Below are 26,089 nucleotides of genomic sequence, written 5' to 3' on the forward strand. Positions count from 1 at the left end.
GGTTTTATAGGAAAAGTTTTGGGTCTCAGAGAAGACTGTATTACAGAAAAAGAGGAAGAGGTGTTGAGCAATTTGCTATGTTAGTGAGCCAGTGCTCAGTGTTAAGTTAACCCTTCCCAGATTATGCTTCAGGATGGTGAATGTTCCAGAAGTCAGTGTGTTGGTTTACATTCATCAATGAGCTTCCTGTGTTGGCACACAAGCAGTTTTCCTCTGCTATGCAAACATAGAAGTAGTATTTAAATTTTACACAGGCTCTTACTTTCTTCTAGTAATTACACTAATTTGCTCACAGTAAGTAAACCTGGACTTTTTTGGTTCTTTATTTGGTATTGTCAGCCAAAATGCAATTTACTTTAGAAGAGTATATTCTATAAGTGAAAGCATGAGAAATGTGGCTATGCTTATAGAAATCCTGACAATTTCTATATATTTTCAAGAAATTTGTAAAGAGTCAGTTGTGATATTGAATTCTTGTTCAGATTCAGCTTTTACTAGAATTTTAAAGCTATATATGAATTTCAAAATATGAAGAGTAACTCGTTGAATTATCCAATAACTGTGTAATGTGAAGGATAACTTCGACATCTGAATCTTGTGGTGAGAGTTGAATTATGTTTCAAAATAATGTTACTGTATTTGCAAAACTTATGTATCCACAAATAGCTATGATACTGTCTAATACTGCTGTGGCAGGAAGTGCTTTAGATAAAGAAAGTGTCGAGTGATGGTGGAGCATTCTGGTTTTTCTCTCCCCTAAAGGTCACTTTGTCCTGCAGAAGGTTATTTCTCTTTTTGGCTATACAGACAACTGCATGCATTTTATGTTCATTGATGTGAAGTGAATTGGGTTTTTTAAATTTTGATTTGCTGGCCAGATATTAGCACTGACTGTTAATGCTTCCCTGCTTTGCAGCTTCACCTCACTAGCCTTACCCCTTTATATAAAAATCTGTCTTACGATTTTTACTTTTATAACTAATAAGTACTTTATTTTTCCTATTAGGCCATTAATTCTGCTCTTATTGCACTGTGTGGCATTTGTTTTATGAAGTTAGTGGGTTAACTCCAAAGTGATGCTGAAATACAAGTTTAGGAAATTGATTTTTACTTCCTTCTTCACTCCCTTTTGTTTCAACAGTCCTTAATTAACAGCCTGGAAAGTATTCCTTGCCTCAAACTTCAAGAAATGTGTGGAGGAGTGAGTGTTAAATGAATACACAGTAGCCATTAAATGGAGTGAATTTTTATTTAGCTTCTGAGGTCTATTTGTAATCCTGAGGTCTGTCAAAATGTAAAACTCCTTCACAGTCTGTATATGCAGAATGGCTGAAACTTTAGTTTCTCACTAGCTAAATAATGGCATAAAATTCATGTTAACCTGCACCATTTGTTATTTTAGCAGTGATAAATGAGTTTGAGAGAATTTAATTTTTTGACCACTGACCTTTTCAGTTTTGCAGTTTATGCCAACAGCAAACTTCAGAACAAACAAAGCCCCCACTTTTAGCTGAACATGGCCATTAGTCAGCATATCTAGAAAGGTCTGCTTAAGATACTGTAAAATGTATTATAATTTCTATACATATTAGGTATTTGTCATAACTTCAACTATCTCACTTTTAAAGTTAAGATGCTTCTGATGTTGGCTGTTAACCACTAAAATGATACTTTACTAGTGATTACTTTTTTTAATTAAGCCTGTGTATTAGCAATAAAGCCACTTGAGTGCATTGTAAATAAAATGCTGTAATAATGAAGTGCTTTAATTACACTCCCTAAAGTATGCATAGTTCTCAGTAAATTTTTTTATTTAAATTCTTAACGTGTTCCTTTTTCTGAAAAGCAGTTTGAATTGCTGTAAAGATGTAGATCTAGCCTTTAAAGTCATTTGAGCAAATTCCATGGCTGTTCTCTAGGTAGTGAGTTTTCACAGCATTTGCAGCAAGCTAATTGCTTCTGCTAATAAATAATCTAAAATCGATGCTGACAGCAGTTAATTGGCACAGGGACTTTATTCTGTAAAGCACTTGGCTAATGACCTTCCTTAAATTAATAGCATTAAGTGCTATGAGGAAATAAATCTAAGGAATTGCCTGTCATTTGCTTGTCATGTCTAATAACTTCCAATAATGATGGCTGATAGATTTTTGCACATTCCATTATTGAAGTTGGTGCTTGTAATTATTCTCCTCATTATATGTAAACAATTAGCAATATTTGGTGTTTCCTTGCAATAAAGCTGTTAAGTACAAGTAGTCCATTAGAGTTCAGAAACTCTTTTTGGAAGCAAAATTTATTTTCCATTGAATACAGCAAATCTGCAGGTATCTGAAAATGCTACTGGTTCATTGGATGAGCCTCACCTTTTGGTAACATTGATAAGATGCTTGTAAATGGGAGGCTGTGGTGCTATGGTGGGGGAGAAATACTTTGAAAAATTCTCTACTGATGTGTGGAACCTTTTTGTTTCCAGCTTGAGGAAGTAATGGAAAAGGAAACATACAAGACTGCTAAACTAATCCTTGAAAGGTTTGATCCAGAATCAAGTGGAAAGGTGAGTCTTGTTATTGATACTGATGTTATATGAAAGGTACTATGGAGCTGAGCATTCAGATAATGTTATTTATAATTAATTGGCAGGAGACTGAACTACCATCTGCTGGAACATCTGCAACCCCAAGACCTGGACAAGGTAATAGCCCTGTAAAACAGGTGCTCTTTAGCATAGATACTCATCTTTCACAGCAATTTCCACTCTAGAAGTCTGTCTATGATAAAATTTGTAGATCAATTGACCTTTATTTAGGGTTAATAGACTGTTCATTAGGCTGTGCCCATTACTGTTCTGTATTTTTCAGATAAGGGATCTATTACTAAAGCCTGATGTTCTAGACAGCAGAATATTTAATGCTGCTTGATGTTAAAGCTGAGAGAAAATTAACTCCTTGTGGCATACTTGCAACTTTTCTAGAATACTAAGGTGTTTTCAAATCTAGTGTAATATTCATTGACTTAGCTTTTCAATTGTGTTTCTATTTATGGCTAGTTAGACCTTTCCTAATGCAGTGCTTAAACTACTTCTGCTTAGTGCCCAGAGAGGAAAAAGAAGCTGGTGCGTAATTCAACTACTTTCTAGTTGCAAAGAGTGAACACTTCTTTACCGGTTTATGATGTTCCATTTAAAGGTGCTATTGAATAAAATAATAAAATAGAAAAAAAACTTGAATGTGTTTCAAGGAAGCCTTGTTTCTAGATTACCCACACAAGTTTCAAAACTGGAAAGATATCACACACAGTAGAATGCTTACATTAAAAAGGTGGTATTTATGCAAATATTTATGTGACCAAACTACTGTTAATTTTTGTTAAGGTTGAGTGTAATATGCTGTGCTGTAGTTAAACTGAATATACTTGTATGAACACAGTATGAAGGCTGCCTCATATTATACTACTGAGGATTGTACTCGCACTTTAAGACAGATCTTTGCTGTTAACTTGCTGTTATAACCTGAAAGGGCTGATGCTCAAAATAAACTGCAGAATCTGATATGCATAATTTTTCATAAAATAGACAGATTGCTTTAGAATTTATTATTAGAATTGTCAACTTTGTGTTAAATTCTTGTGAGTAACCAAACTTCCATTTTTCCCATTTCTCAGTCTTAGTAGTCATTTTGTTGGGTGCAGAGCACCTGGATTTACTGACAAGGGTATTTATAAGCTGCACCATCAAATTTGCTGGTTTATTGTTCTTGCTTAGCTTCAAATTGCCATGAAAATGTTTTAAAACTGTCCTTACTTGTTGACATTGACAGTGAATAGTTGCTGTGCAGTACCTCAATAGTGAAGCTTTAATCTCTTCTGGTGTCTTAGGCACAACAGCTTTTTTTCAAGTTTGCTCCTTACCTGCTCTCCCATCATTCCATTTCTTCAGCATTCATAGTTTTATTCAGGCTGAAGGGCCATTCTGACACCCTGTTCTGTTCTCTGCCTTAATACAGCTCATGTGTGGTTGCCAAGAATTTTCTGTTATACCTGTAATGTGTAGGTAGTCTGTTGGCTTTTTTTAACTCTTTATAAAATTCATCCTCCTTAAGCTATGTTAGAAATTACTCCAATAGTCTGGTAGTAGGGTGACAGATCTGTTTATAGAATGCAAGTAACACTGACCAGGGTATGAAACTGCCTGGAAATGTGTTTCTGTATAGAAATCTACAGATAATTAGCTATAAATTAGATGGTGATAAGTCTTTAGTCACTCTGGCTTTATTAAGAAGAGAGCAGCAGCAGTTTTGAAACTCCTTTGGAGGTACATGACTGATCTCTTCCCCCCTACCCAGGCAGTAAGGAGCAAGTAAGTGTAAGGAGCAGTGCTGAGAAGTGAGTTGGTCAGTCTCTATTAATTAGTCTTGTGTGTGTTTGGGTTTTCAAAGCATAGTGCCCCTGCTTTTGATCCAGAGTCTGCCAAAAGCAGATCAGTTGGGTCCAGCATATGCTGTGTTGTGTTGATTGTGTCTTGACTGTTAATAGAAGGGCTGGGAGGGAGAGGTTCTGAGATAGAATTATTTCTGAGAGCCAGTGACTGTAGGCTGTGGTCCACATTAATAAGTGTGGTATGAGTCGATTTGTGAACCAGTTTTTGCTGAGGAGTTTGCTCACACTGTGCTTTAGAACTTTTTATTTAGAGCCAGCTGGAAACAGGTCTCATGGGCTTGGTGGAAGGAATCTTTTAGTACAGTTTCATTTGCAAAGAATGTTCTCTGAGACTGTCATGTTGTGAACCAATAGCCTCTAAGTGGGGACACAACTGAGAAAAATGTACAGTTCTCTTTCAAAGAGATTCAACTTTTTGGGGTGCATGGACATTCTTGCTTGAACCTGAATAAAAGTGCAGTTTAGCTTTGGGAAGGATTTTGGAAAATAAATTTTCTAGGTTGTCATGGCTTATAGTTGGATTTTATGGTCTTAAGGATCTTTTCCAACCTAAATTATTCTAGGAGTCAATGTAACTTTGTTCATATACAGCACAATTTTATTTTATTTTTTCTGATCTGTTCTCTAACACATTGAATTTGGAATCGGTGCAGCTTTTATCTCCATGTAAGTGGTTAGTCGGTCTATTCTATTTGGAGGTGTGTTATAGTTCAAAGGGACATGCTGTGTTTGGCTTTGGCTTGTGAAATTATGGAGACTTAATTTCCAAATAACTTGTTCTTGTTATATGCAGTAATTATTTCAATTTTTCGCTATCAAAAAACCTGCTAGCTTACTGCTGTTCACACTAAATGTCTGCCCAAAATGAGTATTAGCTTTTGTTCTGTGCAGTATATAACTTACTGTAACTAGATGACACCTGCATTCTATGTGGTTGTGGTATAATTTGGTGCATGTAGTATGTGGTAGAATTAGAGTGGTTAGGAATAATAAAATATCTGTTAGCAAGTTAACATTAAATCTTCCCTGATCTTATCTTTGCTCACTTTGGACACAAGCTAGCTAAGCAACAGAACTCGTTTTCTTGAGCTCTGTAATGGAGTCTTTTTGAAAAGAGGGTAAATAATGACTGATATATAATCAAGTTGGACAATGTTGTGTGTGAGTCAGCTGATGAAAGGTTAGTTAGTTGGTATGTTTTTGACTTACTGGTTGAAATGAAAGCTTGCACATCATACTAATTGGTACAAAGGTTTAATCAGTATTGCGTAATAGTTGGTTCTCAGAAAAACAACTGGTAGTGCCTCAATTTTCCTGTGTATTTAGCTCTTTTTGCGGTTCTTGTGATTTTGACATGTACTGCTTGAATAAGTAATGGTAGTTTTAACAGATGATTTAGGTCAATCTTGTGTTTGGCATAAAAAAAACCATGAGGAAATCCAGAAGGAAAGGAATTTGAAAATTTAAGTGCTATTTTATCTGTTCAGAAATGTTTTGAGGGGTACAGTTAGTGAATATATGCTTATTCAGTACTTTGGCCATAGAGAAAAATAGTGTAAGTATATATTTGCAGTGAAATATTTATCAACAATATCCTGTTGTTACCTGTTCTTCTCATTTTGCTAACACCACTGTTAGCAGGGGTGTATTGTAAATGAGATCGCTCTGTGACCTGAATTAAAAGTAATGCAATAAAAGATGGTTGCAGGCTGTCGGATGGATATAGGCATGAGGAGGAAGAAAGAAAATTATTGGTTGGGCTTTGATACTAAAGCCAACAAGTTATGTAAACTATCTACTGACCTGCAGTGTACTGTAGCTCTGTAAAAATAATATATTCTTCTCTACAAAAGTCAAGGTGTTTCAAAGTGAGGGAAAAATAAAATATTTATGCTTGTAAACATGAAACGTATCACTGCCTCACCACTGCAGCATTGTAATAGTCTTTAAGAGCTCGTACTGAATCATCAGTTGAGTAGATACCTCTTAAGTAATGTGTCTGCTTATATGTGTGAATTGTCCAGTGCCTGTAACTGCAGAATTTGAACTGTGTTCTATTTTTAAGCTATTTGTCTGTCTTCATGCAGTTGACTTTTGGATACACAAATACCGTTACTGAAGAGAATCCTTGGAAAATGGCAAAACTTCATTAAAACTACATCAGCAGTACCTGTATATTGTGTTAGTGTTGAGGTCAATGGACATGTTTCTTAGCTAAGCTGTGTAACTTGGAATTACGGAAATCTGGAACTTTGCAAGAGGCTCATTTCTAACACATTGTATCTTAAGGCAATTTGAGAAGTATATAGATCATATTCAGTTACATCAGAAGAATATTAGGGCTGCTGTTGTGGAAGTGCACAGCAGATTTAAAAGGAATTAGGGGAGTTCATGGGTAAAGGGTCCACATGTGATACTAAGATGATGAGACAGGGCTCTACTTGCTATGCCCATGACAATGCATTTATGGATCCTGGGGATGCTATCAGAAATGTAAGCATCAGAAATTCAAGTTTGTGTGTTGTCACTGAATAACATCTGCAGCCACTCTATGAAAGGAAGCACTGGAATGGATGGGCTGTTGGTCTTGCCAAGGAGAGTGTTTCTCACTTTCTCATAATGCAAGTTCTGGTGACTTCTCTTACTTGGGGAGCAGCAGAGTGTTGGCAAGTTCTCTTAAGTATGATTCATAGAATAGAGTGAAAGCCAAGTGAACTTCTAAGTGAAGGCAAAAAATAAAGGCATTGTGCATAACCTAATATTTTGTGGAAACTAGCAATGAGTCTTGCATTCTTAACTCTGTAATGAGACTAAAACTACTGAAGCACATCTCTCTAATACTGACTGTAAAGTACTGGTTCAGCATCTTTATAGGAACAAAAATATGGGGAAAGAGTTGTTAAAGTAGCAGTATCTTTTTAATTGAAAGTTATTTAAAGAAGACTTGCCAAAAATGACCCTTCAGAAAGAACAGGCATAAGGGGCAAAGCTCTTGCTGGTGGCATGGAAATTGCTTAGAAATAGTGTATTATGGACTCAGAATAAATGTGAGTATAGCCATGACCTATTGAAACAGACTCAGAACTCTTAAGCAATTAAAATTAATATGCTTAAACCACGTGATCTAGTAAGACAGCCTTCAAAATGTAAAACTAACATCCATTTTTGGATTTTGTTTGGTTTTGTAATGAAAAAAGAATGGATTAAGATCTCTTTTTATACATGTTGAAAATTATCTTGGAACAAGTGGAATTGGGCTTTATCACTCATTTTTTGTACATATGTGGACCAGAGAAGACTTGAGAAATTACATACCTTGTAGCCTAATTTTGGAAACTAACACACGACTGGAAACTGTAAACCAAACTTGACAATAATGGTTAAATAAATCATGGATTTTAATCAGTATTTTGTATTTGGAGGTGGGTCATGCCTGTTGGTCAGATGGCATAGAGAGAATGCAGTTGTCCTAGTGTAGTAAAACTTGGAAGGTTGCTGCTAATGTCTCTCACAAAAAGCTCTTGAAGACATGTTAATGGGGAGGTTCATCATAAATGAATTCTTACTTCAGATAAAACTCTCAACACCAGGAGCAGTTTTCAAACTAGAAGCAAGTCACCAAGGAAAAGCTGATGGGATTTCTGCAACTACCTCACCAATTAATCCTGGTTTCCAGATTCTGAACATCTTAAATAGTGAGGAGAATAGTAATAGTTAAACATTAACTTCTAACTTGTTAAAATCAAGTTAAAATACAGAACCTTCAGACTTATGGGGTGATGTAATTTGGATGATGAAGTTGTGTGAAGTAATGCAGCTATGCACATGAAGGTGTGGCAGGGGAAAAGTAGTAATTTGTTCTGCTTTGTAGGAAACTGAACTAGATGGATTTTTAGTAAGACTGTAGTTTTTTAACTTGTAGTTTTTAAAGTGGTGATACCAACAAAATTTTAATTCTTTCTTCTGTTGTGTATTAATCCTATTTATATGTACAGATAAGTAGGCAAGACCATAACCTATGTATGTTGCAATTTTCATGGCACTAGATTGGCTGTTTTCCCACAGAATTGTTATGTTTGACCTAGTACTTCAGTGATAGCAGCTTTTTCTTAGCTAGTGCAAGCCGATGTAGCATGCTCCCCTCCTCCACCCAAAGCAGGAGCTTGGCGTGGTAGTATTGTACTTTTGGGGGCAGGGATCGTTCCTTCAGGCTCAGCACACCCATTTTCCAGTGGCTGGTTGCCAGTGGACCTATAAACTGCCTGCGAAGCATTTAAACTCTTCCAGCCTGACACAAAGTCAGCAGATAAATCCCTCTAATCTTGACACTCATGGAAATGATTTTAGAGTCCAAATGTAGTGTTAAATTCCATTTGCTGTGAAGGAAAACATGCAAGCTTGTTCAAAGTGACTTGGGTGCTATATGCTAACTGTGTAGGGTATTACAGCCTTAGGTGTGGGTGTTACTGGGGTGTCCCTTTTAGAGACTAAGCTGGTACTTTTTAACCATGTGAATATCTGCAGACCTAAAGCAATGGTTACATTTCAGCTCAATTTGTTGCAATAGTGACTATTACAGCATTGAAACCATAGTATATTACTCTGGTGATATTTGGCTTCAGGTAAGAACAACTGAGGAAGTATGTTAAGGTTTTCGTGATAGTGATTCAATACTAACTGATAGTGGTGTGAGAAGAGGTAAAAGTAGGGATGTGTTCCCTCAGAGCCCATTCTTGCTTTGTGAGAATCCATGCACGTGGTTTGATAACAGGGTTACTGAAACAAGTGAGTGAAACTACATTACTTGAAAGAAGCATTACCTTTTCTTCTGTTTTTAGAGTTGTTTCATTTATCCAATCTGATATTTTAAAATAACTCTGGGCACTTAGCCTGGGCATTTTAGGTACTGACTGAGTAATTTTGGTCCCATGAAAAGCTGAATACTTGGAAGCATTCTTAAGCCATGGAGTAAAAAGTGGTCAGTTCTGTGCATTGTGGTTTGAGTCTAACTATTCATATGTCCAGCATTCTGCCTTAGCAGATACTTTATGGTTCTGTTCTCTAATTGCCTTCTAGAAGAATTTTGCCCAAAGTGTTTAACAGTTATGATAATTGCTATTGAAACACAGTATTCTATGTGGTATTTACTTCTGCATGGTATTTACTTCTGTGACATGCTCAGCTGATGATATTAAGACCTTCCTGGTTTTGTTTGATTCTGTAATTTGCTAATTGGTATAACAATATTAATGTACCTTTACTAATATCTTGCCTATAATGCTAGATACTAAATTCGGTATGTACATGTTCTTGTCAGAAATTCGTCAGAGGACTGCAGCTCAAAGAAATGTTTCTACACCTCAACCTGCAACTCCTAAACAAGGCTCTCCAAAGTCCCTGCTTCCAGCATCTCCGAATCTGCAGAGAGAGACACCAGCTGTGAGCGGGCTCCTGGAAAGAGCTGCTGTGGCATCCTTGCAATCAAACGTTTTACCAAGACGCCCTGGATCCCCTGCTACTTCAGTGCCTGGAATGGGTAAACACAGCACTTAATGTTATTTACAGTTTATATTGTTTTCTCTGGTTACCAATAAAATAGGCCATTTTCAGACAGTATGGAAATGGCATTTCATTTGGAGATAGCAGAGCAGTTATCTGATTAAGCAGGAGTTCCATATTCAATTAGCCATAACTCTTTACAGCTGGCACCTTTTGATGCTGAAACCTATTGCCTGAGCTCATTTAACTGTTATGGCTTCTTTGTTTAAATGGCAATAAAACTTTGCAGTATTCTGTAGTCAACAATATAGCATACCTTTTTATGTTCTTAGTTTAGAAGAGCTCTATGCTTGTATAAATCAGGTACAGAGGAGAACACTTTTAGAATACATTCATGCTTCTCACTAAACCCTGCACATATTTTTTTTAACATGCATTTTGACATTTATTTAAATTTTTACTCTAGAAGGTATAGTCATGCAGCCTCTACTCATAGATTAAAGTGTGGAATACCAAATACAACAGAAAAGTTGTCTGTGTTGTAGCTGAATGCTAAAAAGGCATTGTTATTTTGGTACAAGGGTCCAAAGTCTAGCAACAGGTTGAAATCTGGTAGGAATGAGTAGTCCTTAAAATTTGGTTTTGTAGCCTGAAAATGTTTTTCACTTGATTTCTTATTTGGTATTCAGATGGGATGGACTTTCAATAAATAGAATATGAACTAAATGGAATTGGAGGAATTGCAAAACTTGAGAGTTTTGGGTGGGAAGCACAGTTCTTATTTTCCTCATGGATGGTAAAGCTGTGTGTAAAGGATGGTTTGTGCCAGGCCTTCCATTCTTCATGGGATGTTTGACAAATTGGATCACAAGGCAAGAAAAGATATGAAATGCTGTCTTGAAAATAGAAGGGGTACAACTTGCCAAGAATCTCGTGAGCACCAGTGTAATGTGGAGTAGTTCTTTGCTCTATGTATACAGGGATCAAGAATATTTTTCTCTGCCCTGTGTTCCTGATTTTTACTTGAAGCTACTTAAGTCTTACCAGCTGTATGTCCTTCCTTACTAATTTCCAAGATACAATCTAAAAGTAGACCTGTAGATAATATATTGACACCTGCTCTCTAAGATCTTGGGAAGCTGAATGTTAAAATGCCTTTTCCTGTTGCTTAGTGGAGTGGAATAAACTTGTCATGGAAAGTTGTGATCTCCCTTCTCTGTAGAGTCCATTAAATCTTATCTGTTGTTAGTAATTCTTTACCTGTGTTATGAAACTGCTAAATTTGTTTTTATCCCTGAAGTGAACTGTAAAGGCAAATTGTTAGTAAGTCTTGATTATCTTGAAGTACCAGAAATTAGCTCCTTGCACCAGGAAATTGGTCATTTGGTTGCAAACCACATTCACTGATATCTGATTACCAAAAATTCCATAATGAGTTTAAAATTGCATACTTCTTTTTAAGGAAGCTGACTGTATAATAAGGTATCAGCTGTATAATAGCTTTGTTCTTTGGGGAAGATTCAGGCACATTGAATAAGCTGGATGAAATTCAGCCTGTACTGCATAAATGTTTTAGAGGAGGAAGGAAAATAAAGTAACTGACTTGTTTGAAAGGACAAGCTTGTGATTTAAAAATTTTAATGTAGTTTTTGTGATAATGCCTTACAGGCACTTTTTCCCCCACTAGTAACTGGTATTTTGACCAAACATGTTACTTTGCCATGAATAACAATGGGAGCCACTGCAATTGTCAGTTAATATGGAAGTCCTCTTTTTTTCTTGAATTTCCCCAAACCTTGCAGGCGTATGAAATTTGTCGTGTAGCTGTAGCTGTAGTGAAAAGTACATAAATTCAGTATCTATAAGAACAATATTGCATCAAAGTTTATGCATGGCCTGCAACAAATATGAATAGCCTTAATTATCTCTATTTTACAGAAGATTAATAATTCATTTTCATTATACTATATTTTGTAGGGGAGAATCAATTTAACATGTATTACCACAGAGCTCCCATATGTTTGAAAATTAATAACCAGCAGGTAGTTGAGAGTTTGCCAAGCTTTGCAAAAATGACCAGTCTTTCTACAATGATTGCTTTTGATGTTTATATTAATTACTGGTGTCCATAACAGCATGAGAACCGGGATGGTTGGTTTGAGTTATTAGTAGGCAGGTAATTGAAGTTGTTGTTGGAGTGTGTTGTGATGTTTCACTCTAGCTAACTTTATTCAATTTTTACCTTGGTTATTGACTTTCAGAAACTTGATATATTGGTGATTTACAAGTCATATGAAAACTTGGTCTTTTGAATAAATTCCTAAGTAAACATTTGAGTGTAAACCAGGTATTCACAAAGTTGTTCTAGAGCTTTAATTCTAGTGCAGATTGTATCAGTGCCTTTTTTTGATGGAAGTATTGGATCTTTTAGGTTTTTATGAGGCTCTAGGAAATGAATTTTGCCTGACCTCTACTTTGGACAGCTTTAGCAGAATCTAGCTTATACTGCACTGAATTTGTTCTGTTTTGCTGCTGTGAGGGTTTTGTTGCTGTGAGGGTCTAGGTTCCTGCTTGAGGACAGAATACAGGGGTAACTTGGAAATGCATTCACTGATTGTTATCTCTTGAATTCATTTCTCTTGTTTGTGAAAATTTAAAAAATTTTAAAACCATTTGTGTTGAGTATGGAATCTTTTTACTTAACAGATGGGTTGTAAATTGCAGTATTTTCTGAACAAATTTTCTTGTGCTCCTAAAGATTAGGACAGTCCATTTAGGTAAAATATCCAATATTGACAAGATGTATCTTGAAAGACTGTTAGAAATAATGCAGCCTTAATGTCAAGATTAGTCTTGTTTTATGTGTAGCACTGCAAGAGGGCACTGCTGAAAGTACTTGATTCCTACAATGTTTGACATTTGCCATAGAGGATGGAGGTTATCTGTATGTGGCATTGAGCATGAGGTTTACCACAATGTAGTACATTCTGCCCTTAGTTACTTTTTCCTTTGTTGCTTCTGTCTGTGAAGATTGAAAGGTAGGAGGCTTGAAATGGTAATTTGCTCGCAGTTATTTTTAATGCTGTGTTTAAACATGAAGCCCATCTTGGATCAGGTTATTGAATAGTAAGACTTGCTGTTTTCTCTGCCTCCTGGTCTGGAGGTGAAGATTTATGAGGAGTGCCTGAGATACTTGATTCTTTCAGCCTGAAGAAGAGGAGACTGAGGGGAGACCTCGCTGTGGTCTTCAACATCCTCATGGGGGGAAGGAGAGGGGCAGGCACTGATCTCTTCACTCAGATGACCAGTGACAGGGCCCAAGGAAATGGCATGAAGCTGAGTCGGGGAGGTGTAGGTTGGGTATCAGGGTAAAGTTTTTCACCCAGAGCACTGGCATGGGCTCCCCAGGGAAGTGGTCACAGCACCTAGCCTGACAGAGTTCAAGAAGCGTTTGGACAGCGCTCTCAGGCACATGGTGTGATTTTTGGGGTGTCCTTTGCAGGGCCAGGAGTTGGACTCGATGATCCTGATGGGTCCCTTCCAACTCATCATATTCTATGAATACTCTACTTAAGAGGTACATGTTACTTCTATTTGTATGTTTATCAAAGTGCTGGAAGCTATGATTGTGCATGTCCTGATGCTGTCCCTGGCTAAGTTGCTATAAGAAAACTAAATCTGAACAATCCTGAAAAGCTTGAAGTCAACTGTTTTTAACACAATATCTTTCAATCAAATGTCCTTCTGAAGTAGTTCAACATACTAACAAACTATGCTCTCTTAGTTGTCCTTTGTTTGGATTTTTAAAAAATCCTATTTTGCATTTTTAGACAGTGCGTTTAATCTGTTTTACTCTGTTGCATATTGAGACAGTGATTTTAGTTTGTTTTACCCTTTAACTTCCTCTTTGTTTATTGGTCATTACAGGGGATTCTGTGAAACATATCTCAAGAAAAACACTGGAAGCATACAGCAAATTGAAAAGAGAATTGCAGGCTGACTTCTGTAGTTACTAAAGGCCTTTCTTTTAAGCCCTGCTGTTTCTATATTTGTTTTTACTGGATGTAGTGAGAATAGCTACAAGCCAGAACTTTTTGCACCTCCATTATTTAATTTCTATGAATTACATATACTTAGTTCTTGCAGGGCTTCAGGTTGCCATATGCTCATCTCAGTACAAAACCTGCTAATACTAGCTGGTTTTTTTTCCTGTCTCACCTTCTTAGCTGTCCTGAGCTTGTATAGGACTTCTGCATTTTTACTAGTAATTTTGTCATTGGTTTAAACCAAGTCTTATTTGCAAGGAGTCACAGTTTTGTCTTGAAGTGGCTGAAGCTGACCATTTTGTCCCAGTTTGGGAGTTCTGAAAGACTGGTTCATTGTTCTACTCAAACACTGTTTATTTTGCTTGTTTGTTTTGTGGACTTTGAATGTAATTCATAAAGCTCTTATGGGAATAGATTTTAAGTCTTCCCTTCTCTTCCCCCAAATGCTGCATTATCTTACACTCAGAACTGTTTGTTGAAAGTACTGTAACATAATGCTTCTGGTGCTTAAATGTAAAATGTTTCCTCTCCATACTTAGTTATTTGAATGGTTGCATGACACTGAACCGTGCCGTAAATCAAGTCCTTCTGGATGGGAGAGAATTTGCTGAAAGTCCTTGCAAGGAGTTTCAAAGATAAACCGAGACTTTTCTTTGAGTTTCAATGCTTCCAGATAGTTGTTTATTAAGTCTTATCAGAGGAACAGAGCCACTAGCGTGACCCCGGTACAGCATAGAGCACAGAAAAGCAGGAGTGAGGGCTCTCTATCAAGATTTACACAGCCTTTTAAAGATATTTTAACCAATAGTTACTAAAAACGTACATTATTTTCACTTTCCTACAATTATTCAGTAACACGGCCAGGAACTGCGGCATTTTCTATCCAATCATTCCAAACTACTTTTACTGCAGAACATGGAGTAGTAGAAGGAGAAGTTTTAGAGAACAGCAACAATCCTCCATTTTGATGTTTTTTATTCTTATCTATTTACTACAGAGAGAAGCCCAAAACCTCTAAATTTTTCACCCTGTGACAATCTTACATAGTAGTCTATCACCTAATTCACACCACTGTGTATTCTAGTTCTTGTCTAACTGTTGGTAATTTTTTCCAAGGTTTGAAGCTAAAACAGTGTTGTTCAGGGGGGTAAGAACCCTTAAAAACAGGCAGAGAAATATTCTCGGCACTCTGGGTTCCTACACTTGCATTGGAATGATTCAGACCTGAGTTGCTTACGTTAGGCCTAGCTTATTCTGTTTTAAGGCTGCAAGAGAAAGTAGACATAAGAACTCAGCTATATAAATGGAAATTGGTAGTTTGCATTGGTCTTATACAATGGACCAGATGTTTTAAAACTTTGTGGAAAGAGAAACTTGTGCCAGTGTTCTAATTTAACTGCTGTGTGTAGAGGTGAAAAAGTACCAACCATTGCTCTTACCTTTTCTTTAAGGAGTTTCGTTTTGACAGTAGTTTGTTAAATGCATGGGGGAAATAGTATCTTTATAGTGGCCTTCTGGCTTCTCTGACTAAGCATAAATCTGAAAGTATCCAACTTGCCATTAAATGAGGGATTGCCGAAGTGACAAACAGCTGGACAGATTTAATGTAAAGACTGAATGCACACTGAGGGCATGCTCATGTGGTATAGTAATTACACGGAAACCAGGGGGTGTTTCAGTGGTGACAACTTCATAAAGTCATAGAATGGTTTGGATTTTAAGGGATCTTAAAGATAATCTATTTGAAAGCCTCATGCCATGGACAGGACACCTTCCAGGAGACCAGGTTGCCCTGATCTCTAGTTCTGCTGTTGTCATTGATTTTGCCAGATTTATTGGTATAAACTAGAAGTATAAATTTGCAGAGTTGAGAGTGTATGAAGAGAACTTAGTTAAGTTGTTCTTTCTTAAAAAGAAATATGTTAATAATCATTGAATACTATTGATACATTAAGTTCTTGAGAAATTAGAAATTTAATTACATGCCCAAGGTGTAAAAATGGAGTGATTTAATAAAATTGTAAGCTAAAGGAGCAGAAGAGGAATTTTCAACTATTGTGGGTCGAAGAATCTTACAGCTTTCCTAGTGGACTAAGAAATATGCCCATGTATATTAAGTTGATGCAATTTTTTTGTTACAGTAGCACACACAGTAAAATATGATTTGTAATAATATAGTGGAAAATAATTTTGATATAATTCATGTCTTCTAGGTCTTCATCCTCCAGGCCCTCCATTGGCAAGACCTGTTCTTCCTCGAGAAAGAGGAGTTGTGGATAGAGTTATTGAATATTTGGTTGGTGATGGTCCTCAGAACAGGTAAAATGTTCTTTAAGAAATACCTAAGCACTTTGGGGAAAGGAAGCTTCTTAACCTTTTTGTTTAAGCCAGACACATCAAGGTTAAAAGAATTGCAAATGAACTTGTTCAAAATTTTCGTAATTAAGAAATGGTTCTTTCTCAATGATTCAGTTGAAATCTCTTTGCAGGGAAACTGCTAATATTTGGGCAAAATTAACCTCTGTTCTGAGTGGTATTAGCCGTGTGATACAAAGAAAAATCTGTACTCAAGTGGGTGAATGACTTATATTTTGAAATAAAAAAATATCAATTGCCTCAGCACTTTAGCTTTATATCTGCTATAAATGCCTTTCAGATTGCCTTCAGAACTATCCAGACATATCAGAACATAACACATTAACTGTGGTTACTTTTCATATTAACTGTATTCTAATGAAACAAAAGCTTAATTTGTGTGTTGTTTTCTGACACTGATGATATTAAAAATATGTTGAACTGTGATTTAAAGTGTAGCTGCGAGTATTTCACAGTGGTTAAACCAACTTCAAAAATATTATTTAATCTACAGATGTAGTTTGCTTTCAAGGGTAATAATTTCATTGTGGACATCACCTTTTAGAAGAAAAGATCTAAGGTATTAGTCAATATGTAAGGTAAAATACATCTTCCTTCAATGTGTTTTTACTTAAAGGTATGTAATTATGTATTATTCATGTTTTCTAGGTATGCTCTTATATGTCAGCAATGTTTTTCTCACAATGGTATGGCTTTGAAGGAGGAGTTTGAGTATATAGGTAAGAGCTAATCTTTTTTAGACTCTATTACTTGGCTTATGTTTCATAACAAACATGAATCATACTTCATTTTGGTTGCAGCTAAGTACTTAACTGACATTGTGACGTATCACTTCATGTGGATATTTTTTGCTAACTTATTACTCTGTATCTTAAGATTTCCTTCAAGACTTAGAGAAGTACTTTATTGCAACCTCCAGGTCATGGATTTTATGTGTAGAAAACTATTCAGTAGAAATAAGCTTCCTCCAATACATCCCTGAACATTGCTACTGGCTATGAATGGTTCTCAGAAGGGTTTCATGTTGAGAAACTATCTGACATTAAAGTGTGCCTCTTTTAGCAGAACTTAAACTAAATTTTCCTTTGGCAAGAAGATCTTGGGGACGTATTGGAAAAAGTGGGAACAAGCCCTAGGGGCCTATATGTGAATTTATGGCTGACAATAACTTAAGACAGACACAGCTCTTTATTGAACACAGATGTTGTATTTTGCCTGCTTTCTACCACAAGTGTAAGCCTGATGCTTAAGAAGCTATGGATTCTTAGCTAAATCTTCTGTTTAATTTTGTTTTGTTTAATTTTGTGAGTAAATATACTGCACTGTAAGAATAAGCTAAATGTTTCCTATGAAACCAAAGTTACGTAGTCTATATGTCATTTTAGTTCACAACTCCACTGTACCAGAAATTGCCACTTCCCTACTTGTCTTGGTGAGAGTGGGGAGGACAAAAATAGTTATTTAAGTATTAAATGGTATCCAGTACTTCTACAAAACAAAACTGCTTTTTCTTAATTAAGCGTCACTTGAGCAGAATGCTCCTCAAAAGGCAGAACGAGACATACCTTGTGGAATTCCTAACATCTCCTTACTCAGGTTGTGGCGAAAGTGGCATCTTAAGGGGAGGGAAAAAAATTCATCTGCCAACGTAATTCTTTTGTAGGAAAGAATAGAACACCATGTGGCAACATCTGGTGCTACTGAATTGCATTATTTTGTTCATTGTGGTCAAATCTTTCACAGTGTTGGGCAGTACACAGTGCAGCAGAGCTGAAAGTAAGCAGGTTTGCAAAAAGCAAATGCATGCTCAATTTAGAGAAGGACCTGTATAGAACAGCATATGTAAATTTGATGAAGGTACTCTCTGGTACTGATAGTCACTTAGTTAACTCTCTGTTTTTAGTATTTTTGACCATCAGAAGATAGTGTAGGAATAAAGGTGAAATGTGAAGTTAATTAGTGAGGCTGCTTACTGGGTGTCTCTGTGTAGCATTTAGGTGTGCCTACTGCTTCTTCCTGAATCCTGCAAGAAAAACTAGACCTCAAGCTCCACGACTTCCAGACTTCAGTTTTGAAAGAAAGCAATCTACAGAATTGCGATCTGAAACGGAGCCTCTAGAACCTAGAGAGAGAAAGCCCCAGGAGATTCAGCAGACAAAAGGTATGTACTAATCTCGTGAAGTCTGCTCTTTTTTAAAAGTTTAATGAAATTCCCCGTTGTCTCTCTCTGTTGAGCTAAGTTTTCTTGTAAGAATGACAACAGCTGAAATACTCAAAACACTGCTCAAACAGGGTTCCTGGTGAGATGATCGATGACTGAAGTCTGTCAGTGTTTGAGGCATTTGGACAATGCCCTTAACATGCTTTAGCTTTTGATCAACCCCCAGTTGGTTGGGCAGTTGGTCTAGATGATTGTTGTTGGTCCACTCCAACTGAAATAGTACCGTTTATTCTGACTTCATAGTAAGTGCAGTTTATATATTTTTTCAGTTCTTGTCTCTGCTCCTAGCTTAGGTCGTTGATAGTAGAGTCTTCTTTCCTGTACCCTAAAATTTCTTCATATTGGTCATTGTCTTGTGCAAATGATGGCATAACAATTTTTTTCACTCTAATGTTACTCACAAACAGATAGAAAATAGCACTGTAAATTACAGAAATAGTTAAGGAGGGAGTATGTCCCAAAGTAGTTAACTTTCACTGTGTTTGGCAGGTCGTTTGGTTGAGGTGTGTTGGAATTTCTGCCTTTGTTCCTTTTGCTCTTTTCCTCAGGGCAGGAAAATCTAGTAAAACTGCCGTGTTTAATTTCAGGTAGTTCAAAGACAAATTGTCATTTTAATTTAACATAGTTCCTTTTGAGACATTTTATAGTCTGCAGATACAGTAGACATCTGGTGTACAGCCAACAGGAAGATGCAGTGTTTTAAAAGACTCCAGAAATCATGATTTCAAACCAGAGGATCTCCAGTTAGATGTGCTGTTGAGTGCTTGATGGGACTTCACATTATTTTAAGCAGGGGTCCTGAGGGAAAACTATCAGATAGTGTGCAGCGCTGAGGTTCAGGCTACTGAACCACACAGCAACTGTGGGAAACTCTCACAGGGTAATAGAGTGCTTCTGCTTGATTATTTTTAACAGGGAGTACAAAATAACATTGGGCTTTACTTTCTGGCATGAGAAAGCTGCAAAAGAACAGTAGGGGAGTCATACCTAATGGTGGATGTCCTTGGGCATGGCCTCATGAGGGTGCATTGTAGTGAAAACCTGGTTGGTTTCTTTTCCTGTGCCATACTGCACTCTTACCTCAGTCCAAGTGCTGTTACTGACATGGAAGTAAGACTGAAATCGAATGGATGAAACGAAGAAAATGAAAATATCTCATTTTGTCTTAAATCATAGAATCATGATTAAGCGAGGGGAGGGTAGGTTAGTAGCTTCTTGGCTACTTTTGAATTTAGAAGATTCTTACAGAAAAAGGCATACTTTGTTACTGGGATCTTTAAAAGTGTGCTTGTTTTCCTTTTTCTGACTCAAATAGAGATCCTTAAAAAAGGCTACTCAACTCTTGTGTGCCTCAAGGGCTTCTGAGTATTATCCATTATTGCAGGTTTTTAGAGAGTTAAGGAGAGGTGCTTGCTAATTAATCTGGTATTATCGTTGAAAGAAATTATTATCAAACTGTGCCTATAATAGGTCTGAGATGCTGAGTCAGTCTATAGATGTTGTAAAAAATGTAAAATCTGGAGAATTAGTGTGAGATTGCTGTTTAAGCACTTCAGATGTAGGAATGAAAACTGCGAGAACTTGCTTTTTTTTGGAAGCAGAATTTTATCAAGCATTTTAGCAGAAAAAATAGGATGGATTTATTGCGGTAAATTTGATTTTACCAATTTACCTTTAATAATGAAAATTACTTGTTTTATTCTGATGTTGTCTTGTATTAATGTGCTGTTTTACTTAAAAACAGCAGGAAAAGAAACGACTGTGAGCTTCATTGCAGAGTTCTCTTTTCCTGATAAGAAGTATATGGTGAAATTTTGCAGCAGAGGCATAAGAAATAAGTAAGGGGTATACAGACTTTTGGTTTTCTGGGTTAAGTAGCTGATCTTTTCTGAATATTTATTCTCCAAGATGATACAAACCATTCTATTTTGGTAATTGCTAAGCAGCCAGACATAGAGTATGTCTTAGTATTTTACATAACTGTTATCTGAGAAATGTCTTGTTGATGTAGAGGAGGCCAGTGCCTGCTGTGACTTGCCACAAAGGAATCTCTTCTGAATGAGAAAATATTTTCCGTACGTCACTTTTTCCATCAGAACTGTAATATGAAACATAACTGCTTACATGCTATTGGGTTTTATTAGCAAATGAACATATCCCTTGATTGTAAGTTTAAGGTACAAAGCTATCATTGAGGTAGAGCTCTGGGGAAGGCTTTTGTTCACCTCAGTAAAATAGCTGCTGTCATAGCCAGAATAGAGAATATTTTCACTTACTGATGTAGACAAACATTAACGTCAGGAAACCAACTTCACCACAATATTGACAACGCAGGGGAGTACAACTCTTGTCTGTAATTCATTTAAACCATAGCTAACAGCAGTATGATGTGATACAGAAATGCTATAAATATTTTTTACCAGTCAGCTGCTTTGACTAATGAGTAGAGCATGAAGCTAAGTCTTTTTTTCAGTTGTGTGCTCATGTAGTGACAAGCATGCTACATGCAACTCCTGTAGATAAGAGATCTGAAGAATGCTTATGGGGCATGCTGTTGGCACTGAACTTTGGAATTTTTTTTTAAACCTCTGGAAATACGGAGTCATCAGCGGTCAATCTGGTGCAGATTACTGGCACAAACATCATGCTTCCTTATTCAGCAGATTAATGTAGGAAATTTTGGTACCAGGGTGAAGAAATACACTTGAGCTCTTTTCTTACCCTTTCCATATATGGCTCAATTTTGACACCCCCTTCTCCCCCATCCCCCCCCCCAGTCAAAGGCTAGTTGGTTTTCGCATGTACTTTTCTTAAATGTACTGAGGTTTGGATCATATTGACAGAGCCACCGGGGAACCACTTTTAGCATCTTGATTAATATTGCCTTACCTTTATTTAGTACTGTTATGCTGTATTCTTGATTCAGGTTTAGCATTTTGCAGTATTTTGAAACAAAATTAAAAAAAAAAAATTTGCTCTGTCAGTGTTCTGTGTTGAATGTCCGGTGCTGATATTCAGAGGTTTTCATTAGATGTCTTTGAACTTCAGACTTCACCACAGTGGTCAGCACTTCATGGACTGCTTTATGTCATATCTGTAGATTTGCATGCAATTCCTTGACCATCTTGCTCAAATATTTTTATGATGATTTAATACTCTGTCACTTGTAAGGATTCTTGGAATACAGCAGCTGCTAGTATGTTTGAAAGGGTTTCCATTATAAAGGCAAGTGCAGAAACTTGGCTCGTTGTTCAACTGAAGGGTTCACAGTAATGCTCTACCAGAAATAATGCCATTTCAAGTGTTTGCTCACTGTGAGTTCTACAAGTGGAGCTTGGCTTTGGGCAAGTGTTACAGATGAAACTAACTTTTTCTGGGAATAAAACTGATGGAAGACAAAGGACTAATAAGGCTTGAACTCAATGATTTCTCAAGCAGACACAGGTCAGCTCACCTTGAGTTTAATGACTTGTAAACAAGTTTTTTTGATTTAAAAGTCTATTATGTTTCTAGTGAACCACAGTTCAGTTTTGCTGAGTAGCGTAAGTTGCCTTTTTGGTAGGACGTAAAGGGTAGAGGGAATGCTGTGCTATTATCTGAATTGTTTCAAAGGTTTCACAAATAGCTTTCTCTGATATCAAAGCCAATAACAGATTACTGTGGGACACACATCCTTTAAAGATACTTCAGACATGTGGCACTATGTGGAAATCTGTCTTAAAGGGGAGCTCTAGTAGCAAAGAAAACTTGTCCCAAAGCTGCTTGAAAGCACAAGCAGCTATATTTTAGAGCAATTTCAACATTTTTATGAATTCCCACTTAACAGAGATTTTCTACTTAATTTAATAGTGATGCAGTATTGTGATTTCACTGGTTACACAGTGAGATGCTCTCTACAACAAGAGGAGGGGTGGCTGACTACTTACAATGGGAAGTCCATAGGCTTTCTAAGTACTAAGCATTAAGCAGGAGTGTTGGGGGGAAAAACTGCTGTAGCCAGGAGCAGGTTTTTTAAGGTTGCATTGCTGCAGCTCTTAAATATGCAGCAAGCATAGGGCTGTGTTTGTTGTTAAGATCATGTGAGTGAAGCTACATTCTTTGATAAAATCATGGATTAAGTATTACTCTTCAAGGACACTTACATTTTCTTTTGTCATCCTTTTAAGTTTATAGTCAGAGCTTTCACTTGTTGGCTACTGCTCTCACAATGACTTTAATCGTGTAGTATTTAAATCAGGTTGACTTTGGGCAAGCTTTCCATTAATTGCTGTGTTTAAAATGGAATCTCTATATATTTTTAATGAAGACTGATCATGTTTATGGTTGGAGTTAGCATCACTTACTCTGAATGCCCTGACTACTCATTTAAAGGACCTACTCTTTAGTTTCTTGTAACTTTCTCAGACTTAATTATAAGACCAAATTTTTCCATGTAAATTTGTATTACTGTATATTCTGGAGAGTTTCAAGAAGTTTAATCAAGAACAGAGTGAAGGGAAAATTAATAAAAAACCTGTCAATTTTTGCTTAAATAAGCAGTGTCTCCATACCTTTTAGTGAAATATAAAAATGAAAGCACCATCCTCTTCCTTTAAATATAGTTAGAATATGCATTTCATCAGGTTTTCTCCTTTCCATTAGAAGCTGGTGGCTGTGGTTGTCCCTAGGTCTTACATCAAAGATGTTGTAGATGCTTGGCATCCTTCTGATCAGACTGAGTAAACAGTCTCTTTACCTTTGTCAGGGTAAGAACAAGTCACTGCTGCAGAGTGCTAAGCATTATTCAGTTGAAGACTGCAGGACTGAAACTCTGTAAATAGGTAATGGTTGGGCTATGCTACAAATGAGTTGAGAGGGCATGGAGCTGCCTCTTCCTTGCATCCCATACTTTCTTTGACTCTAGCCTGAAGAGTAGCAATAAAGGAATGTAACTCAAGTGTGGACGGTTGGAGCAGGAAAATGCACAAACTTATTCATAGAATTTGAGGCTGAAGAAAAAATGCAGAGATGAGACAGAAAACTTGACAGTTGGGAGATAAAGATTGAGCACAGACAGAGATGGGATCAAGATGGAAATTGAAGAGCAGGAAGAGAGAGTGGGATGGGCTGGAAAGTAACTGGGGACATTGTTTTGCTTGGGCAGAAGTAGGGTTGAAAAATTTTGGAACAAGAAGCCAGGGCAGGTGTTGAGCAGCTTGTGGTTGAGAGAGCAGGGAAGGAACCAGGAGGTGAGTCAGCTGCAAACTTGCTAAAATGAAAGATGGAGTCTGAGAAAAGAATGGAGAAGCTGGGCTGCTCTGAGCAGTCTGAAATGAAGCCTGGAACTAGCTAGGTGGAGCTTTGTGTGGAAAGAGGGGTCTTAAGTTCTTGGTGACAGATGGCATTTGTACAAGGTCTGCTTGACATGGGTGTGCCAGCAGCTCCTCGCTCAGTCATGGGCCAAGAAGCCAGAGCAGTGCTTCTAAAGCTTTTGTCTCTGCTTGAATTCTGTATCAGCCTGAAGAGTCTGATTACTTTCAGACACCCAACACATTTAGATGAACACGAACACGTGGCACTTGACTGACACTGTTTTCCTCAGACGTTGGTATTGGGACCAGCACTGCATGATATCTTTGTCAGGACATGGACAGTGGGATTGAGCACACCTTCAGCAGATTTGCTGATGGCACTGAGCTGTGTGGTGCAGGGAAGGGATTCCATCCAGAGGGACCTTGAGAGTCTTGAGAGGTGGGACTGTGAACCTTATGAAGTTCATTAAGGCCAAGTCCGAGGTCCTGTGTCTGGATCAGGGCAATCCCAAGCACAAATACAGGCTGAGCAGAGAAGGAATTGAGAGCAGCCATGAGGAGAAGGATGTGGGGATGTTGGTTGGCAGGAATCTCAACATGACCTGGCAATGTGTGATTGTAACCCAGAAAGCCAGCCATGTCCTGGATTGCATCAGAAGCATTGTGGCCAGCAGGGTGAGGGAGATGATTCTCTCCCTCTGCTCTGCTCTTGTGAGACCCCACCTGGAGAGCTGTGTCCAGCTTTGGGGGACTGACCTGGTTTCAGCTGTGATAGAGTTGATTTTTTTCTTAGTAGCTGGTACAGTACTTGGTTTTGAATTTAGTACAAGAATAACATTGATAACACATGGATGTTTTGGTTATTGCTAAGTAGTGCTTATTTTAAGTCAATGACTTCTTGGTATTTCATGCTTTACCAGCATGAGGTGCCCAAGGAGCTTTGGGGGGCATAGCCAGGACGGGTTATTCCAGGGTTATTCCATACCACAGAATGTCATGGACAGTGTGTAAACTGGGGGACTTGGATGTGAGGGGCTGAACACTGCTGGGGCATGGGCTGGGCCTCAGTCAGCAGGCAGGGAGCCATTGTATTTGGCATCACGTGTTTAATTTTTTTTCCTTTCTCTTCCCCCTGCCCCCCTGCTTAGATACAGTTATTTTTGTTGTAGTTGTTACTATCTTAATTTGTTGAATTATTAAACTGTTCTAATTTTAACCCTGGGGTTTAACTTTTTTTGTGATTCTCCTCCCCATCCCACCAGGGTGGCAGGAGGGTGGGTGGGGAGTAGGCAGGTGTCTGGGCTGCAACCCAGTTGCAGGCTGGGTTAAACAACAGGCCCCTGGCATAAGAAAGACATTCTCCTTTTGGAGCAAGTTTGGAGGAGGGCCACAAGCATGGTCAGAGGGCTGGAGCACCTGTCCTGTGATGACAGGCTGAGAGGGTTGGAGCTGTGCAGCCTGGAGAAGAGAAGGCTTTGGGGAGACCATAGAGCAGCCTCCCAGGATCTAAAGGGGTCTCAAGAAAGCTGGAGAGGGACTTTATACAAGGGCATATAGTGATAGGATGAGGCAGAATGGATATGAGCTGAAAGGGTAGGTTTAGGTTAGATATTGGGAAGAAATTTTTCACTGTGGAGAGGGATGAGACACTGTAACAGGCTGCCAACAGAAGCTGTGGGTGCCCCATCCCTGGAAGTTTTCAAGGTGCAGTTGGATGGGGCTTTGAGCAACTTGGTCTAGGGGAAGGTTGGAACTAGACTGATCTTTAAGGTTGCTTCTAACCCAAACCATTCTATGATTCTATGCAGTTAGAAACATTTGATAAGGCTAACATTTTTGAGCTGTAACTTTGCATCAGTTTTGCAAACTGTTTGCATTCACAGTATGCATTAGTACTGTATAGTATTAACTAATACTAGTCAATAAATCAACTGCCATCAGCAATGCCATTCTACAGTACCTTTGTGTCATTTAATGCAACCGCATTCAGTTTTTCAGTGCTTTTGCTTACTTCAAAATATGACTTTTCATATGCTACTGAAGTCCTGTTGTGAAGCTAGAATTTACTTTAGAGGCAGTACTTAAAATAAATGTTTTTGATCTTAAAAATACATGTGTTATCGAAGAAAGTCCCATCCCAGATGAAGAATAAGTATATTCCTGTTCAACCTTCCTGCACTACTCCATGGAAGACAGAATATGTAGTAATTTTCATTGGC

At 37.6% G+C, this 26,089-nt stretch overlaps 1 protein-coding gene across 3 annotated transcripts in view; it reads left to right on the forward strand.

The window, feature by feature from the left end:
- The window catches only part of LNPK (lunapark, ER junction formation factor), a 50,711-nt gene that overhangs the window by 16,782 nt on the left and 7,840 nt on the right, over window positions 1-26,089 (forward strand). For all 3 annotated transcript variants that reach the window (XR_007204759.1, XR_007204758.1, XM_048309421.1), the window contains exons 7-12: window positions 2,477-2,557; window positions 2,644-2,695; window positions 9,755-9,973; window positions 16,196-16,301; window positions 17,007-17,077; window positions 18,349-18,519. Coding sequence is in view for 1 of the 3 variants with exons in the window: in XM_048309421.1 (XP_048165378.1) it covers window positions 2,477-2,557; window positions 2,644-2,695; window positions 9,755-9,973; window positions 16,196-16,301; window positions 17,007-17,077; window positions 18,349-18,519 (700 nt within the window). In the remaining 2 variants the exon portion in view is untranslated. The remainder of the gene's footprint in view (window positions 1-2,476; window positions 2,558-2,643; window positions 2,696-9,754; window positions 9,974-16,195; window positions 16,302-17,006; window positions 17,078-18,348; window positions 18,520-26,089) is intronic.

The sequence above is a fragment of the Corvus hawaiiensis genome, chromosome 7 (genome assembly GCF_020740725.1).
Source record: "Corvus hawaiiensis isolate bCorHaw1 chromosome 7, bCorHaw1.pri.cur, whole genome shotgun sequence".
Classification (NCBI taxonomy): Eukaryota; Metazoa; Chordata; class Aves; order Passeriformes; family Corvidae; genus Corvus; species Corvus hawaiiensis.